At 38.2% G+C, this 20556-nt stretch overlaps 1 protein-coding gene and 1 pseudogene across 1 annotated transcript in view; both read right to left on the bottom strand.

Annotated features, from left to right (window-relative positions):
- kalrnb (kalirin RhoGEF kinase b) overlaps positions 1 to 20556 on the bottom strand; it is a 90563-nt gene that overhangs the window by 68431 nt on the left and 1576 nt on the right. The window contains exons 2-3 of the mRNA XM_056266981.1: positions 660 to 752; positions 361 to 475 (exon numbers count right to left, since the gene is read on the bottom strand). Coding sequence (XP_056122956.1) covers positions 361 to 475; positions 660 to 752 — 208 coding nt within the window. The remainder of the gene's footprint in view (positions 1 to 360; positions 476 to 659; positions 753 to 20556) is intronic.
- LOC130101417 (5S ribosomal RNA) lies at positions 14777 to 14893 on the bottom strand (annotated as a pseudogene).

Genomic DNA, 20556 nt, shown 5'->3' with positions numbered 1-20556 from the left:
TTTGCGAGAACCTTGCCAGAACGTTAGCTGGGAAGCTATATGATTTTAGACTTGCATCACATTGCATCAGAATGCCCTAAAGATCGAATACGTGCTCTAATCAAACGCTTTAAACGCATCCATGTCATCCTTTATGTCACAAACTTTAGCAATTATATTATGATAAAGTGTAGAGGTGCTGAAAGCAATTTGAGCTGTTTTGGTAAGGTTTTTGAAGCCTAAACAAGCACAAGCAAGCCTTTTTTTTTTTTTTGCTGTTTACAGAGTCTAGGGCTATCACAGAGACGCTTTCTCAGGACACTTTTCTTCAGGGATATCTTTCAGGGACATTTTAACAAATAAATGTTGGAATTTTATAACCTGGGCACAGTGGAGAGGTAGGTCACCAGTTTGCGCAAGTCTTCTTGCTTTATTCTGTCGTGATTACTTCGTGCAGGGAAGGTAAGGATGGGTCCCCCTCTCTTGTCTCTTCCTCCTGAAAAGAAGAGGATCATTTTATTACTAATTTTACTACTCAAAGCACTTCAATGGCCTTAATTATGGTAATACCCATGAGTCTGTGTGTGTGCATGCTTAAGAGGGTGGTGAGACAAAGCTGTTCCACAGTGAATTGATGTGTGAGTGTGTGTGTGTTTACAATGCAATTATACATTTCCCACCTGAGACAAAGGCAACCTTCTCTCTTAAAACTGTTAGAACATCAGCCGCCTTTATTCCATCATTCCTAAGAGATCCTGATGAGAAAGACGGAACTGAGACAAAGAAAAGAGAAGAGAGAAAGAAAGGGATATACAAGTTATGCAGACTCAGGACTGTAACCTAGACAAAGAAGGAAACATACCTGTTCCAATTTAAAGAAGACTAATTGACTGAGGAGGAGTGTTTTTCAAATGATTCTCATCATTTACTCAACCATATGTCCTTCTATCTAAACCCATAAGATTTAATTTCTTCTGTTTACAGAGATGTTAGATATCATGTTCATGCTGCTCTTTTCCATACAATGAAAATGAATGGCGACCATGCAAGGTCCTGTCAACATAAGAAAATAAATGATACATTGATGCATCATAAAAGTAGTATCATAATATGGATGTCACGATGGCTGTAATGAAACATACGAGGAAAGAGATAAAGAACAAAAATCGTCTTTAGAATAAAATAATTTTTAAAAAGCTACAGAAAAAACATACAATAGGTCATTTCAATTTGTTTATTGCACAATTCGGACTTTTTCTCGCAATTACGAGTTCATATCCCGCAATTCAGACATTTTACTCAGAATTGTGAGAACTCGCAATTCGCCTTTGGCTAAGCCCCGCCCCCCTTAGTTACTGTTGCTACGTCCATCAAACAAACTTCATCTGGGCTCTGGTATCAACATGGCTTATGCTGTGACAGCTCTTCCTGCTGAAATTTTTATCAAACTTTTATAGAGCAGCAAATAAAGTGTCCGATAGAAGTAGGCAAAAGGGGCTGCAATATACGTTCGAAGGCTATTCACGATATTCACAGGTGAAACGCAAGGAACAACAAGGCATCCAAATAGAGGCAAAAGCATACCGGTCACAGTCAAAAAATGAACCACCGCATATCCTACTAACGTTAATCGAGACGGAGGCTGGGACTAACAATATCAAGGGGCAACACTGTTCATGCAAAGCTGGGTAGGTCTCTATTCACTTCTATAATCGTTATTACAAAGCAAACGGACCACGCGAGTATAACGTTGTATTTATTAGCAGCGTGTGCTAGACGACTATGGCAAGCCGTTTTAACATTTAATCATTTAAACCTACTAGTCTCTATATTCATGCTACTAGTACTTATTTTTTAGATACTAGTATCTATTTCATTAAGTACTACTACTTATTCATTAGCTACTAGTGCTTATTCTTTAGATACTAGTGCCTATTCTTTAGATACTAGTGCTTATTCTTTAGATACTAGTGCCTATTCTTTAGATACTAGTGCTTATTCTTTAGGTACTAGTGCCTTTTCTTTAGATACTAGTGCTTATTTATTAGATACTAGTGCTTATTCATTAGATACTAGTACTTATTCATTAGTTACTAGTACTTATTATTAGATACTAGTACTGATTCATTAGATACTAGTGCCTATTAAATAGATACTAGTACTTATTCATTAGATACTAGTACTTATTTCGATACTGACTAGTAACTATTCTTTTGTTACTAGTAACAAATTTAATTTTTTGCCATTGACTTCTATGGGGATCTGTCATTCAGATATCAACTATTCAGTTCTGACTAGTATGTATTCCAATTGTGACTAGTACATATATATTAGATACTAGTAGTTATTCATAAGGTACTAGTACTTATTAAATAGATACTAGTACTTATTCATTCTACTAGTACTTATTAAATAGATACTAGTACTTATTCATTAGATACTAGTACCTATTCAATAGATACTAGTACTTATTCATTAGATACTAGTACTTATTCAATAGATACTATTACTTATTCATTAGATACTAGTACTTATTCATTAGATACTAGTACCTTTTAATTAGATACTAGTACTTATTAATTAGCTACTAGTACTTATTCAATAGATACTAGTACCTATTTATTAGATACTAGTACCTATTTATTAGATACTAGTATCTTTTGTAATTGTTACTAGTCACAACTGATTTTTTACTAGTCTTATGTTATGACTAGTCAGAACGGCCACTGTATAGTTCAATTAAAAATCTTACTAGTAAAATAAAAATTCTTACTAGTAACATTTGGAATAAATACTAGTATCTAATAAATAGGTACTAGTATCTATTGAATAAGTACTAGTATCTAATGAATAAGTACTAGTATCTAATGAATAAGCACTAGTATCTAATGAATAAGTACTAGTATCTAATGAATAAGTACTAGTATCTATTGAATAAGTACTAGTAGCTAATGAATTAGTACTAGTATCTAATGATTAAGTACTAGTATCTATTTAATAGGCACTAGTACCTAATGAATAACTACTAGTATCTAATATCTATGTACTAGTCACAATTGGAATACATACTAGTCAGAACTGAATAGTTGATATCTGAATGACAGATCCCCATAGAAGTCAATGGCAAAAAAATAAATTTGTTACTAGTAACAAAAGAATAGTTACTAGTCACTATTGAAATAAGTACTAGTAATGAATAAGTACTAGTATCTATTTAATAGACACTAGTATCTAATGAATAAGTACTAGTATCTAATGAAAAAGTACTAGTATCTATTGAATAAGCACTAGTATCTAATAAATAAGGACTAGTCTCTAATGAATAAGTACTAGTATCTAAAGAAAAGGCACTACTACCTAAAGAATAAGCACTAGTATCTAAAGAATAGGCACTAGTATCTAAAGAATAAGCACTAGTAGCTAATGAATAAGTACTAGTACTTAATGAAATAGATACTAGTATCTAAAAAATAAGTACTAGTAGCATGAAAATAGAGACTAGTAGGTTTAAATGATTAAATGTTAAAACGGCTTGCCATAGACGACACTTGTCAGGATTTGACTTCGGGAAGGGAAAAAAACGGACACCCGGCCAACCTCTCTGAGAAACGCGTATCTGTGTTACAAATGCCCCAGGCGCAACGTATAACCATATTTTGATAAAACTACGACGGTAATAGCCTGCCGAGAAGGGAAAAAAACGGACACCCCCCTCCAACCTCTCTGAGAAACGCGTATCTGTGTTACAAATGCCCCAGGCGCAACGTTTAACCATATTTTGATAAAACTACGACGGTAATAGCCTGCCGAGACCAAAAATATGAGACGCCTGTGTCTGTGTTAAAGTCAATGGAGCGCTGTGAAGTGAAAAAGTGTCGGACCTCTGTGGGAGCTCGTTCTTGGTCAATCTACATTCTAGGGTGTGGCTTAACCGTGTTATAAAGTCCAATTCTGGAAAAAAAAGCCAGCCCACATTTCTGACATTTTCTTGCAATTGCGAGTTTTTTTCTTGCAATTCTGAGAAAAAAAGTCAGCATTGTGAGATATAAACTCGTAATTGCGCTGAAAAACTCAGAACTATGAGATAAAAAGTCATAATTATCTTTTTTATTTTTATTCAGTGGTGGAAACGAACTTCCAAGTAACACTTTATTTCGATAGTCCACTTTCGACGACATTCTAAAAGCTATATAAGTAACTTTGCAACTAAAAGGGGAATTAAAAGTAACCTGTTTTGTCTGTCGGTGTCGGTGTCCTCTTTGCTTCGCGATTTTTCTCTGCGTGAGAAAATGGATGTGTGGCGTGAGAGCGTGTGAAAAGTGTCAATAGCGTGAGTCTCACGCTGAATGTGTGAGAGTCGGCAGCGCTTAGTGATAGAAAGAACTACAATCCTATGAAGCATTGCAAACAGCATAATTAAAAACTATGGAGAAATATAAAACTACTCATTAAAAATGTTGATTATATAATAACAAACTTATATACATAAAAAACTACCTAAAATGTTGATTATATATAATCAACATTTTTAATGAGTAGTTTTATATTTCTCCATAGTTTTTAATTTTGCTGTTCGCAATACAATATTATATTCTAAATTTATTGCAAAATATGCATATATATATATATTCATATAAATAAATATTTAAGTATTTTGAGACTGTAGGGAGGCAGACTTGATTAAGTCATTTGGGGTGCTTCATGGGAGTGGGCGGAGATAACGAGATCTTTTGGTGTATTTTGCTCTCTAATTGGTGGAATTTTCTGTACAGCATCATGGGTGATGTAGTGTTTCACTACAAATTTGGCTGTTAAACACAAGTCCCCCTGAGGTGAAAATCAAGCTTTTAACGTTGTTTATATGTCTATGTGGTATTTTTAATATGCTTTAAGACAAACCACAAATGCAGAGTATTCTCTACTTAAAACTGCAGTGAACCAAAGACAGTCTCAAAAATGCGTTCCCTTTCGAGAGGTTCCTCTTATTGCGTAAGTAGCTTACGCTATGGGAAAACTCCTTTTCTCGCTAAATATATATGTCTTTATGTAAAACGCATTGCAGCTGCACAGCATACAGCAATGAGCGAGGGAGCTCGGTCATTGGCTGTGCTGCGGCAACTGCACGAACCAATGACGGGGCGACTCTGAACCCGCTTCCAATGAGCGTGCTTCGCGCCCGCGCGCGTCAGAGCCCGCCAAGATGGGCGTGGCCGCCAAGGGCTATATATTGAGCGCCCCGTCGTCTGAGTTCTTTAGATTTAATCTCCTTCAGCAAAGAACCTTCTCTTCGCTGGATCCTCCGGATTTCTTGGAGTCTTTTCGCCGCCGCCGTCGACAAGCCTACAGCAGGACTGCTTCGAGGACGCCGGCGCCTTCAGCCGCCTTCGATCGCCTTCTGCTAAGCCATCCGGCGCGCATCATCCTATATCCTTTTCAAAGCTTTCAGTGTTCGCCCCCGCGACACTTTTCTAAAAGAGCAAATTATCAAGGCGTTATTTCAAATGCCTTCCTGCGCCTCGTGTCGAGGCCCTCTTCAGGACAGGGATCGTCACATCATTTGTGCCCGCTGCCTGGGACCGGACCACAAAGAGGCTGCCCTTACTCGAGGCGGATGTCCCGAGTGTGACGCCCTGGGCCTCACCGAGCTGCGCGCTCGCTTCGCCGTTTTCACCGCGAAAGAGCCCACCTCTTCCGTGCTGCCATCTCCTCTGGTCGAGCCGCGAAAGAAAAAGCGCCGCTCACAGAGGCCGCCAAAGCACGCGTTTTGCAGTGATGTCACGCCGGGCCAATCCCCGCGTGCTTCACCACCACCCGAAGACTCCCCGCCGCCAGTCCAGTTCACACAGGCGGACCAGCACCCCTCCAGCGGAGCGATGGGGCTCGTCTCGTTTGGCGCGTCAGGGGATGACGATGACAAGGATGACAGCTTTTCCTGTGATGCTGCATCAGACGACTGGCCGGGTTCGTCCTTCGACCCCGCACCATCGACATTAGCGGGCACGAGCGCGGGCTCCAGCATGGACTCGGAGATCGTCCGCATCCTTTCTAAGGCCGTGGAAGACCTCGGGCTCGATTGGTCTTCCCCGGAAGAACCCGCCCGCAGCCGACTGGATGAGTGGTTCCTGCAGGGGCGCTGGCAGGCCCCTCGACAAAGGCCCTCCCCCTTCTTCCCGGAAGTTCACGACGAACTCACGAAGTCGTGGAAAGCCCCGCACTCCGCTCGCCTAAAGCCTTCTTTTTCTTTGTCGCTCTCCTCTGTGGACAGCGCGAAAGAAAGAGGCTATGAGGGGACTCCGCCCCTCGAGGAGGCTGTGGCCAATCATCTGTGTCCACCCTCCAACGCTGGATGGAAAGCTAAAGCTTCTCATCCCTCGAAGCCTTGCCGGTCTACTTCAGCTCTCGCCGGTCGCGCATACGCCGCCGCCGGCCAAGCTGCATCATCGCTTCACTCTATGGCTGTCCTCCAGGTGTTCCAAGCTAAACTTCTCCGCAGTATGGACGAGTCTGGACCCGATCCTGAGGCATTCAAGGACCTGCGCAGCGCCACTGACATAGCGCTGCGAGCTACAAAAGCCACCGCCCAATCCATCGGCCGTGCTATGGCTAACCTGACTGTCCTTGAGCGCCATCTGTGGCTAACGCTAACAGAGAGCTCGTGGATAATTACTTTGCTTAAAGGCTCAGGCATCTGCCTCCGGCTTAATAGAGCGAAGTCAGCACGCACGGCGTTTTACATGGCGTTCCCATAGCGTAAGCTACTTACGCAATAAGAGGAACCTCTCGAAAGGGAACGACTCGGTTACTAACGTAACCTCGGTTCCCTGAGAAGAGGGAACGAGTATTGCGTAAGCTGCCGTGCTTGTGCTTGGTCAGTTCGCTTCAGTCGATTGAACCTAAAGAACTCAGACGACGGGGCGCTCAATATATAGCCCTTGGCCACGCCCATCTTGGCGGGCTCTGACGCGCGCGGGTGCGAAGCACGCTCATTGGAAGCGGGTTCAGAGTCGCCCCGTCATTGGTTCGTGCAGTTGCCGCAGCAAAGCCAATGACCGAGCTCCCTCGCTCATTGCTGTATGCTGTGCAGCTGCAATGCGTTTTACATAAAGACTTCAATATTTCTCGATAAAAGGAGTTTTCCCATAGCGTAAGCTACTTACGCAATACTCGTTCCCTCTTCTCAGGGAACCGAGGTTACGTTAGTAACCGAGTCGGTTTCTCTGGTGTTTCTAACATAACAAACTACTTTGTAACCAATCACGTCAGCTGGTGTGAGTGAGTGGATGCGGGGCTAATTTGCATATTCATAGAACCGCGTATACTAAATGAGGCAAGGGTGTAGAGTTACATTCAAGATATTTTTAGACATGTAGATTTTTTTTCAAGGAAAAAACGTTTTAATGTCATTTTGGTGACCAAAGATGAGTTTTAAGGGATACAATGATTGACTACAGGGGGACTTTAATACTAAGTTGAAATAATGCGGGCTGGCTTACATCTTCAACTGAAGCAAATGCCATCAATTAACAACCTCGTAGCTTACAGTAAGGTTGTCTTTAAAAGTTATCATTAAAAAATGATTTTCCTATCGAGTTTTTACTTGACTGTAGTACTATGTGTGGCTCAACCAGACATTGGCTGGCGGAATTAATCATTGTATTCACTACAGCACCTTCGATTGTGTGCAAATATAACATACCGGTAAATACATTACAACAACATTGTTGTTCTTGTTCAATATGAATAAACGGGATGTTGTGTGGGCGTGCTACTACCATTGCTGCTCTGTACATTTTGTATAAGGATCACAAGGGACACATGCATTCTGTAAACATTGAATGACAGACAACAGTATTAAGCATAATACTGACTGCATGGAAAATATAGTAGGTCATCGAGCAGGGGGCAGGGATACCCAGCTGTTGGCACGTCTCCTTCTGTTTAGATTCATTAGTGGTGTAATCTGCCTGCTCTGTAATCCCATAGCCGACAGCTGGGCACCGGGGCAGCCGGTGGAGAAAAGTTCAATCACACTTAAACACACATAGACAGCAGAAACATATACAGTATACACACAAGCTGCATGCTCACAGATGTGGCACATGCACTTGATCACACAAACAAATGCACACATATCCCGATATTAAGGTACATCTGTTGAGTCTGTATGAGTCTGCCTATTACACTGCTTATGTCTGCATTTCATCTCTCTTGCTCGCTCTCGTCTGCAGGCTACATAAACTATTAAACCTGAGTGGAAGAGTATGATACTGAACATGGCATGTTAAATTTACTGTGAGAACTGACTTTCCCCAGCCCCTGCTAGAGTGGAGACACTATTTCATACTCCCTCTCACACACACATATATATTTCATTTACAACATAATCTAGGCTATTGTGCGCTGACAATGTCCCACAACAAAATATAATTTACACTATCAGTTCAAAAGATTGGGGATGGTTACATTTATTAATGTTTTTTAAAGAAGTCTCTTATGCTCTCCAAGGCTGCATTTATTTGATCAAAAACACAATCAAAACAGGGATATTGTGAAATATTATCACAATTTAAAATAGCTGCTTTCTATTTTGATATCATCAAAATATCTGTTTGATATTTCTGTTATGGCCAGTGTTGGGGGAAGTTACTTTTATGTAATGCATTACAATATTGAGTTACTCTCTATAAAGGTAACTAATTGTGTTAGTTACTTTTTATGGAAAGTAATGAGTTATGTTACTTTTGCGTTACTCTTTCTCACCTGGGCTGGGCTTGCTTGTTTGTTTTTTTAATAACAAACAAATTTAAAAAAAAATCAGTTTTTGCCAAATGTAAAGGCCCTTTAGTGAAATGACACAGTAAAAGAAAGTTTTTACTTCAGGAATAAAACAAAAAACTGAACCACAACTGTAATGTTTAGGACTATCTAAAGTCATTTTTGCTTATGTGGTTTAATTGGATCATCAAAGGTCAGCAGTGAGATTAATTACATAAAGTATATTTGTCTAATTTAACATATCTAATTACTGCAGGTTTGAGTAATATTCTGAGTTTGTATTTCACTGTTTCTATTCATTTTGAGGAATACTGAATCTGTTTTTGTGCAAGTGAGATGAGAAAAAGCATCATGTTCACACAGCGCACACACCGCCTCTGCACTTTTCTGGTTCACTATTTCTCTCAACATGAGGACAGGAGAGGTGTCAGTCTATGGGGAAGCAAAGTAGCTTGTGCTAGTTATTTGAAAAAGTAACTCAGATATTTTGTTGTAAATTCAATATGTTACTTCAAAAATTAATCTGATTACGTAACTCATTGCATTACCCACAACACTGATTATGGAAAGCTGATTTTTAAGCATCATTACTCCAGTCTTTGGTGTCACATGATCCTTCAGAAATCATTTTAATATGATGATTTGATACTCAAGAAACATTTCCTATTATTATCATCAATGTTGAAAACAGTTTTGCTGCTTAATATTGTTCCTTAAGTAAACGAAATAGAAATATCTTTGTAACATTATGTCTTTACTGACAGTTTTGATAAATTTATTGCATCCTGCTGAACAAAAGTATTAACTTATTTCTATAAAAAAAATATATATATATATCTTGCCGACCCCAAACTTTTAAACCATAGTGTATTTGTGGATTTAAAGGAATATTGCCCCAAAAATGTAAATTCTGTCATTACTGACTCAACCTTATGTAGTTCCTGACTTCCTTTTATGGAACTCAATCATTTTTGATTAATGAAAGTTAATGAGGACTGAGGCTAACAAGCTCCCAAAAGATGTGTGGAAAAAAAATAATGCCTTTGATCACAAAAATATCCAAAAAGTAAAAAAACAAACAAAGTATTGCAAAAAAAGTGGTCCATGCAACTATATTCCAAGTCTTCTAAAGCCATTGAGTTTATTGATCAGTTCACAGATCAGGACATTTGTGTCCCACAGAAAAAAAGAAAGCCATACTGGTTTGGAAAAACATGAAAGTGAGAAAATGATTCCCATTTCCCATTTTTGGGTGAACTAATACATGAAACTGACATAGAATGTCAGAATGAACAATCCAAGTTAAATACACTTCATCAAACCAAAGTACACCAAAATAAATTTAAAAAAATTCTAATACAGAATAATTGTATTTTTAAATCTCTATTTTCTAGTGAAAAAAAAAAGATTGGTTGTTATCTGTATTTAGGAAAGATGTGTTTGCATCTGCAAAGATGTGTTTGAAAAGGTATTGACAAAAAAACTTGCAGTATTTATTTGCAGCCCCATATGAGTAATATCTTGCTAACCTCTCTAGGCTAATTGTTTAATTAAAAAAACAAATGCAACGCTGCATCTTGACTCGATTCAAATACTACTGTATAGGCCTACGTATCCTTAATAGCATGTCAGACTATTAAATGATGTCTCAAATTTAGTTAATGTCATACATCAAATGTGCCCAGAATCAGATTATATAATATTTTTGGATTTTAAAGTGTGCATACAGTACGTTAATGTTTTTTGGCCTAGTATTGCCCACAACATCTTGCACAACAAAAGAGGCTCTGTTCCAAAACCTACTGAGCTGCCTCACTGCCTACTGTGATACTGTTTCTAAAGCAGCATCCAAGCTGAGATGTGACTGATTTGTAATGCTCTGCATAGGTAGGAACACCGTACACCACACAAAAAAGCAAAGTAGACTCTGCTCACAACTGATTTCAATGGAGTTTGAAATTAGCATATTGCTAAGCTAAAATGTTAGAGCATATTTTTTTTACACATTTTTATTACCACTGAACTATTCAGTAATTAATACTTATCCGTATATTTTTTTCACATGTATTATTCAGTTTTTCAGAATGCATTGCAATTCATTGTGTTCTCTTTCAACCTTTTCAATTGCAGAAAAATGGCATTTTTTAAAAACCAGTTACAGATTGCATGAATCTAAAAGTTATGCAATAATGAATTTAGCTATATGCTAAGATAGATAGCAAGATAGTCCATAGAAACAAGATGCAATTTTATTGCACGTATGTCTGTCAGTACTTTTCCATCATCAGAAAAGTACTTGTCGTGCATAATATAACTATGCAAATTGGGATGCAACTAATTATTAAACTTGATCGACCATGTTGTTTCAAAATTAAACTCTGAAGCACCTAAACACATGCATTATGTATTCCTACAGCATTTGAGGCGGTTTCTTTATTTTGCACACAACAACAAAAAAAAACAGACTAGTGTTCATAAGATAGAAAATGCTGGATCGCTGTTTTAGCCAGCACTAACAGAGACCGTTGCAAGCTTTGTGGATACTGACAGCTTTGTAACATCTAAGACGTCAGATGAAAGGACATGAAATTATCCACAGCATACAAAGTCCTGTATCCATATTTCATAAGGATGCCATGCATGCATTGTTTCCTGCATGTTTTATGAGTGAGTACACTGGGGTACATATTGTATAGGTTTAAGCATGCATGTGATACAGACTAACTCTGTGTGCATTTTACTTCAACAAAAGAATCACGATTAAAACACAGAGCAGGAAACGTCACCCATACAACCTGACGAGAGGGTTGTGATATGAAGCTTGAGAATTTCCCATGTTACAGGATCAGGGTGTATCCACATAAACAGTAACACAACGCTCATCGAAGAACCAGGAAATCGCCAGCTCTTTGCAATTACTAAATGAAACCAATCCTGCTAAAAAGTTGCCAAATGGCCCCACAGGATCGAATCCTGCCAAGGGCGCCAAGAACAGTGACAAGGCCAGTAAAGCTACGTTTATGGCCCTTACAGTCCTGGGAAGTCAGAAAACAATGGCTGGCTCTGGCTGAGGTTTGGTGTTAGTATGAACTATTGTGTAAGTCTAAGCTGTGAGATCAGAAACTGGTCCCAGTCCAATAACACTGGCCCATGATCTCATATAACCCAATTTTAAAGGTGCCCGGCTATTCAGGGGTATGTAGGTTTGAATGAGGCATGGGGGCTATTTTCAGAAGAGTTGCTTGTGCTTAGAAATACCACCACAAATGGACTACAAGACTAAAAAAACTGTTACTTGTAACATCTCATCAAATATCAAATAAATGAAAATCAACTACAAAAAAATACAAAAAAACTTGGTGAGCAGAAGAGATGAACAGCCTTAATATTTTAAGATGAATCGCATTCCAACAAATATCTAAAAATAACCTCTAAAACACTTGTGTAAATCACACTCTCGCTAAAGCCTGTGATTCAAAGCAGAAATGTGTAATGTGATCAGACAGTCTGCTAGCGTCTGATAATATCTTTTAATGGCAGATGGCTTTGAAATATTACATAGATATATAACAATGGTATGTGGTGGGCCTCTGAAATGAAGTCCCATGGGTTTGGTGGCTTTTTTTAGTCCAATGTACATTCATGTTCCATTTCATATTTTCCCATTTTCACAAACAGTTTTTGGGTTAACGGCATGTGGAATACAATCTACCTTACATTATCAACAATCAACCAATTCTATAATATTTTTATGTTTAGTATGTTTATATTAAGGGATAGTTTACCCAAAAATTTTGTCATAATTTACTCGCCGTCATATTGTTCCAAACCCCAAAGACTTTGTTTGATCTTTGAAACACAAATTAAGACATTTTAATGAAACCTGGGAGGTTTCTGTCCCTCCATTGAAAGTTCACAACCAAAACTTAGAAGACCCAAAAATGTCATAAAGGTGTCATAAAACAAATCCATCAATAGAGCAGTTTAATCCAAGACTTGTGAAGAGATACGATCACTTTATATGATGAACAGATATACTTTAGGATTTTATTTACATCTATTAACACACTTACATAGTACACATCACATATGGCAAACACAGAAGCTCAAAAGATTCAAGGCACAAGATTCCGTGTTTACCATATGTGAAGTATACTGTGTGCTTATGTGAATAAAAGCTTAAATTAAAGTCACCATGAAATCAAAACAGACAATTATTAAATTGCAGTGTTTATTGGTTTATCTGTGCACTGCTGCACATCATTATTATTTTTTATTCATGTGCCCCTTGTTTTTCTTAAATCCAAATAACTTTCCCGCCCTCTTGCAGCGACATCTCTTCTCTGATGATGCGCTGCGCTTACTGGCACAAAGCCATTAAAACCTGTCACTCACATGAGATTGACCAATAGCAAACCACAACCATCAAATCATTTGTTTCCTAATGTCATTTGTCATCACTGCACCAACTGAGACGTTTTCTGTAGAAAATCTTGATGGGACTTCGAGATTGGGACTCCCATCAAGAATTTCTACAGAAAACATTTCAATTGGTGCAGTGATGACAAATGACAGGAAGTAAAAGTATTCTAATAAAGAAGTGCCACTGAGTTAGCCCTGATGGATATAATCCAAAAATACTTCTGAAATTGATTTCAATGTGTCCTGGCCAACATAATCACTGAATGTACCTATTCTGCTCAAGAACTCCAGTCCTGAGCAGGAATCTTGGCAACAGTTGCTACAGCAACCCCTGTGGCCCTCTATCAGGAGAATGGCCTGCTGAGGATGAAGTGTGTGGCGGTAAGTTTGCCTCTCTGAAGACCAAATTTTAAGCACAGTCATCTTCTGAGTGGAACGGGTGTTCAGAGCAACTCTTGCATCTTGTAAAATCCATATGTTCAGGGATTACAGTAAGCTAAATCATAATAACACAAGATAGGTTGTGGTTTTGATCTAGTTGCACTTTTTCAAATCTGTGCTCAGTGAAATATGTTCAGTAAGCAGCTCATTTCTTTCCTTTTATCTTATAAGTAACTCTAGTAATTATTTACTGTGCTGTTCATTTTCCCGTTGTTCAATTTCTTTTCAATGAATTATGTTCAATGTCCAACATTGTTATATGACCCCAAGGTCACGTCATTATCAAGTTCCAACAGATTTCCCGGAAGACGACATCTTATCTCCACTAATTTTCATACTTGTGTGCTATTGCACTCTTGGAAGAGGAGACACGCTTTCTAGTTCAATGTGTGATGACACATCCAGAGGAAGCTGCATGACAAGTTTCCAAGTTCATGTTCCCAAGTTTTTTTTCTGGTTGACTGGCCACAACCTCAACAATGTGTCTCCACAGAACACATTCACAAGCAAAACAGCCTGGATTTCATTCCAAAATAAAAGAAAACTTTTACAATTACTCATTTACTGAGGTCACTTAGTCAACAAGATTAAACATGGTGTGATTAGTGGACATTTCTATGTAAACAGACGACATTTTTACTTAGCAGATGAAAAAAATCCCATGGACTTCAATTGAGCAATATCTAGAAACTCAAATATTATAGAGAATAGGATGTGGGCTCTTTTTGACTCAGTCCAGTAATAATTCATTAATTCATTACATTTATATAGTGCTTTTCGCGGCACTCAAAGCACTTTACATAGAAGTGGGAATCTCCTCAACCACCATCAATGTACAGCATCCACCTGGATGATGCGACGGCAGCCATAGTGCGCCAGAACGCCCACCACACACCAGCTTACTGGTGGAGAGGAGACAGAGTGATGAAGCCAATTGGTATACTGTAAATGGGGATGATTAGGAGGCCATGATGGACAGAGGCCATTGGGCAAATTTGGCCAGGGGTTTTTGTGACCACAGAGAGTCAGGGCCTCGGTTTAACGTCTCATCCGAAGGACGGTGCTCTTTGACAGTATAGTGTCCCCATCACTTTACTGGGGCGTTAGGACCCACACAGACCACAGGGTGAGCACCCCCTGCTGGCTTCACTTACACCTCTTCCAGCAGCAACCTGGTTTTCCCAGAAGATCTCCCATCCAGGTACTAACCAGGCTCAACCCTGCTTAGCTTCAGTGGGCAACCAGTCTTGGGTTACAGGGTGATATGGCTGCTGGCCGAAGTAAGTAAGCAACCACCTTGAAACACCCCAGCCACGACCATAAACTCCCTAATGAATGCCTGCTAAAGACTGTGAGATTTCGGCAATCTTATAAGATCATTACAAATCACACTGTACAACATGGATCAAATAAACTTGGGTACGACATGTATGTAGACTGTACGATGATGACAGCTATTGAACCGACACAAGTTAGGTATAGAAGAAAAAAACATCATTAGCATGCGCAAGTGGTAGACAAATAGACCAAGATAAATTGCACTTTGGCATTTGTGGTTTGTATGTGTAATGAAAAAAAGAGGTGGAAGCGAAAGAAGAGAATATGGATGCAGTCATGGCTAGGGAAAAGAGGCCAACTTGGCATGCCAATCTTACAAATGGAGCTTGAGGTGAGTAGTTTTGTTTTAGAGCCATTTCATGTTGCTTTTTTATTGGCTAGTCAGTAGATGTAGGTCATAGCAGCAAACACACTGTGAGATGATCATGCAAAATTTCTGACACTGTCAGAAAATGATCACAGGCAAGATTTGGTGCAAGAACGTGACAACGGAAAAACTGAAAAATGTTTCAGATATTGCAGGATAGCATAAATATAGAACTTATAACCGTAGTCATGCATAAATGTTAATTTACCAATGTACTTGAAAAACCAAAATCTGTTTTTACCTTAAAATGTACTGACCACCACCATGATAATACAGTTGGTACAACAGTAAGCCACATGATGAACCAGAGTTCAGCGTAAGTGGTCTGTCTACAAAACACGGCCAATACTCGCACAAGGTCCAATACCGTCAGGGTAAAGGCTGACTTATACTTCTGCTTCGGACCTACGCCGGAGCCTCTACACTGTAGACTACGCGTTGGTTTTCATTTATACTTCTGCGTCGTTGTCCGCGTTGATGCACGCAGAGGGAACATGTGAAACCCATAGACAGTATAAGAAGTGGACAGAGCCATCTCATTGGAACTCAGTTAAAGCCCATTTTTAGCGATTTTGAGCACTTCCGTTCCTGACGCGCAGACTCAAACCGACTCAAACTAAGCTTGATGACGTGAGCAACCTGTCTGACAGACGTAAATCTTCTAGTAGCTGTGCGTGAAAATTGCCAACGTTAATCTTGCAGAGACGGGGAACTTGAGCAAAGAGTTCTTTGGCGTGAGTGAGCAGGAGTAAGTATTCCGTTGCTTTTATGGACTCATTATTTATGGGCTACCCCCTTGACGGGACGTCCCCACGATTGCCTGCGAGCTTCTCCTCCTGTCTGTACGGTAATTTCTGTACAGCGCGACAGAGTCGAGTGGTTATGACGCAATCGTTAGCCTATTTTTACAAAATCTGTTTCTACGTGGCCATAATGTAACATAGAAGGTAATGGAGCCCTTTATACATTGTCGTGTTTCTTTAGAAATGAACAATGGACAAATGGAGTCTTTAAACACCTCAGATGTAAAGTTATTCGCTGTCAAAGTGACGCCAAAATGAATGGGAGTCAATGGAAATGCTAACGCAAGTGAAGTTCTGCTACAAGATGGCGGCACCCGGCCGGCTTCAACTTCCGGTCGATGGATTACCCCCTTGGTGAAACCCGAGGGAGCGGTTCTAGCAGACCAATCACAGCGCTTGCGTCCGCGTAGAATTGACGCGTTGTTACATTTTTGGAGAGGTGCACGTCAGCCCAATTTATACTTCTGCGTCGAACTCACGCCGTAGCTACGTCGTAGGCTGTGTGTAGCGCGCGTACCCTTCGGCGTACCCTGACATGCACCTCTCCAAAAATGTTACAAAGCGTCAATTCTACGCGTACCGCAATACCGGTGATTGGTCTGCTAGAACGGCTCCCCGGCTTTTACAAGCTAACGCACGCAACTCACAGCCTACAACGTAGCTACGGCGGGAGGTCGACGCAGAAGTATAAATTGGGCTTAACACACAACACTAAAATAACGCAATAAACAATAACTAAATAACGTAAAATATTACACAAAACATTCTAATGAACATGACTGATAACAAAAATGAGACAAGTTATCTATATTATTAATTATATGTTTTTTATTGCAAAATTATTTATATAAAATATAGGGCTGTGCAAAGATTAATTGCGATTAATCGCATTCCAAAATAAAAGTTTGTGTTTACATAATATATGTGTGTGTGATGTGTATAATTATTTTGTATATATAAATACATATGCATGCATGTATATTATTTAAGAATTATTTGCACGTAAATACTGTATATATATATAAATACATACTCTATATTATATATAAATATTTTATATATGAATAACACATTTTCTTAAATATATACATGCGTGTGTATTTATATATACAAAATAATTATACACAGTACACACAAATATATTATGTAACTTTTATTTTGGATGCAATTAATCGCAATTAATCTTTGCACAGCCCTAATAAAATATTATTAGCCTATATGTGATGTGTCACAGGCTTCTGGCAATGTCGTTTGACTTACATAAATTTGACAGTATTTTACAGTAAAATGACATACAATGCAATGTTAAACCATTTTACTGTAAGGTAGTGTCATGATCCCAGCCTGTGTTCCCCTGTCTTGTGTGGAGTTTTATGTAATTTCCTGTTCTGTGCCATTTTTTGTAGTCCTTTTGTTGATTGGTTCCCCATTCATTAGACTTGATTGTTCCCAGGTGTGTCTTATGTTGTTAGCCTTTGTGTATTTAAACCCCTGTGTTTCATGTGTTCTTTGTCAGGTCTTGTCCTACTTGGCTACATGTTGGTGCGACTCAGTTTTGTTCCTGAGGATTTATTCTGTTCTGTTCCTGGTTATTGACTGTGTGTTTTTATTAATAAAACCGACTGCATTTGAGTTCATTACAGGTAGCTTGCAAATCAACCAATCAACAGGTTTTTACTGTATAATTTGTACTTTTTTTTCCTGTAAAAAAATTACAAAAACGTTTTCAAGTGCAACTATTACATTTTTTTTTTTACAGTTTTTAAACTGATTGGTGCCCAACAGGAAATGGAAAAACTCTTTATCTATGAACTTTGTATGAACATATTATAAGAGCAGTCATAAATTCAACAGCTGTTTGCTTCACAGTACAAAATATGTTTCTTTAAAATCTGGGTGTTGGAGCTAAGAATTTATTTCACAACGATCTGTGAACATTTATTCTCTGGCAAATCCCAAACTTTAAATGTCAAAAAAACTCTATGGGTTATTACTTTCTGCAAAAAGTAAGTTATGCAAAGCATAAACCACTAGAAGCATAATAGCCATTTAAAGGATTAGGAATCATTATGAAATCATTGTATTGAGAGATAAATATCGTCCTCACACATGACCACACATACACACTATGGTACTTTCTAAAAATATATTTTTGACTATGATTTCATTGGCCTTTATTATCAGAAAGGAGACTGTGGTTTTACCACATTACAGACAAGCGTAACATTTTGGCCATAGCCTAAGCAAGAGAAACCCACAAGCTAAGCAGCTTAAAATTATTCCAGCTATAATACACAAGGGACCTTCTTGGTTTTTAGGCCAACTCTCTGTCAACCCCAGTTACCCTGGGTATTGACCATATTCAATTACTTTGAAATAAATCAACTTATTTGCAGACTTACATAATTCCAAATAGCACCTATTTTTTTTGCATTATGTTCATCTATCTCTCTATCTCTCCCCCTATCTATCTATCTATCTATCTATCTATCTATCTATCTATCTATCTATCTATCTATCTATCTATATATATATATATATATATATATATATATATATATATATAATATATATATATAATCTATCTCCTACCCAATCTCAAGGAAAAACGAAGTGGCGATTTCGTATAAAACCGTACAATGTGAATAATACAAAAAGGAATGACTTTTAGAAAAAAGTAACCATGAAGACCCCTAACCCTATCCGTAAAAACATACATGTCACTGGGGTGTAAACAGATCCTTACAAAAAACATACAATGAGGTCGTATACAGATTCATAATTTTTTTTGCCAATTTGCCAAAATATAAAATTGTTACGAATTGTGTTGAGATCTATCTATCTATCTCTATCTATCTCTCCCCCTATCTATCTATCTATCTATCTATCTATCTATCTATCTATCTATCTATCTATCTATCTATCTATCTATCTATCTATCTATCTATCTATCTATCTATCTATCTATCTATCTATCTATCTATCTATCTATCTATCTATCTATCTATCTATCTATCTATCTAATCAATTCGACTCATGTAAAGAGGTAATGAGATTATTAATGTTCATAAACCAACATCCAGTCTCTGTTTCATTCTGCCTCCCTCTTACACCTGAAACAAGATGAGCATCTGCAGGGATGCTGTGCATGACCGAGACGCTCGTCCCCACACAGTGATTGTGATCTCCCACATTGGCACAGCAGTGTCTGTCTCTGCTGCCCTCTCACAGTGTCTGACATCCTTGCGGACAAGGGACAACCTGATTCCCAGACGACCAATCCTGTGCATGATTATCCCACCCAGTGTGATCATGCTAATCCGATGAAGAGACCAGAAATACAGGCACTATTAGACTATGAATATGTTGGATAACAGCACAGGGGGTGTGGGAGGGACGTGCCGGAGAATCTCCATCATAGGAGGAATCACAGGGTGAAGACAAACAGAATTTGCTCTGTACACACCTCCTGCTAAATGAGATATCATAGAGATAGACTGACAGTAGGAGTCTCGAGGGCTATACTGAGCAACTTAAGGCTTTTGAGTCAAAAGTCCTATTACACGGATGCCTGATTCTAGCAGTGTTTTTTTTTATGTTGCTTTGAAACCGAAATTGTCTTAAATTAAAATGAGTTTCTCACTCAGCATTTTTGTCTTGTTTTCCAGGACAAACATCTACAGTAAGCATTCTTAAATTGAGATACATTTACTTAATAAGCAAAACGACACACGATAAAATGTATTTTTCTGAAAAGTGAGTTTATGCTTAAAACAAGAAAAAATATCTGTCTTTTGATGTTTTTGAATTAAGTTTATTTTTCTTAATCAATGGCAGCTATGTTTTTCTTGTTTTAAGTATAAACTCAATTAATTTTGATAAATGTTTCAGGATTATATTTATCTATATTTGTTTATCAAAAAAAGCTTAATATCTCCAGTCATTTTGCTTCTCAATTAAATGTATTTTGGCTTGATTGTAGCATTTGAAACATGCATTTTCTGTAAAGCATGCTTCGAAATATGTATGGTGAAAAGCACAATTTATACATGAAATGAAAATTACTTCAAATATTTGTAAAGGAAAACAAGACAAGAACACTAAGACATGAACATTTTTGTGAATTCTATCTTCTCGACTAAAATCCCAATATAACATTTTTAGCTTAATAAATGTTTTACAGTTTAAAATGTGCTGAACAGCCTATAATATGCTATTTAAAAGCAGGTTCTCATTGTGACAATTTTGCTCAAATAATTTCAACTGCAACTGGGGCATATAATCACAAATGTGGGTCAAAGTGGGTTAAATTAACTGTATATTTTTATGTCCAACAATGATGGAAATGATCAATAGCAAGACTTTGAGGCATGTGTAAATATAAGTCCACTCTGAGAAATATTCACAGGGGAGAAAAGTGTGACAACTAGC

This window comes from Rhinichthys klamathensis, unplaced genomic scaffold, assembly GCF_029890125.1.
Source record: "Rhinichthys klamathensis goyatoka isolate OS25496 unplaced genomic scaffold, OSU_Roscu_1.1 h1tg000254l_1, whole genome shotgun sequence".
NCBI lineage: Eukaryota > Metazoa > Chordata > Actinopteri > Cypriniformes > Leuciscidae > Rhinichthys > Rhinichthys klamathensis.
The sequence above is the reverse complement of the archived record's forward strand: the minus strand, read 5'-3'. Positions and strand labels throughout refer to the sequence as shown.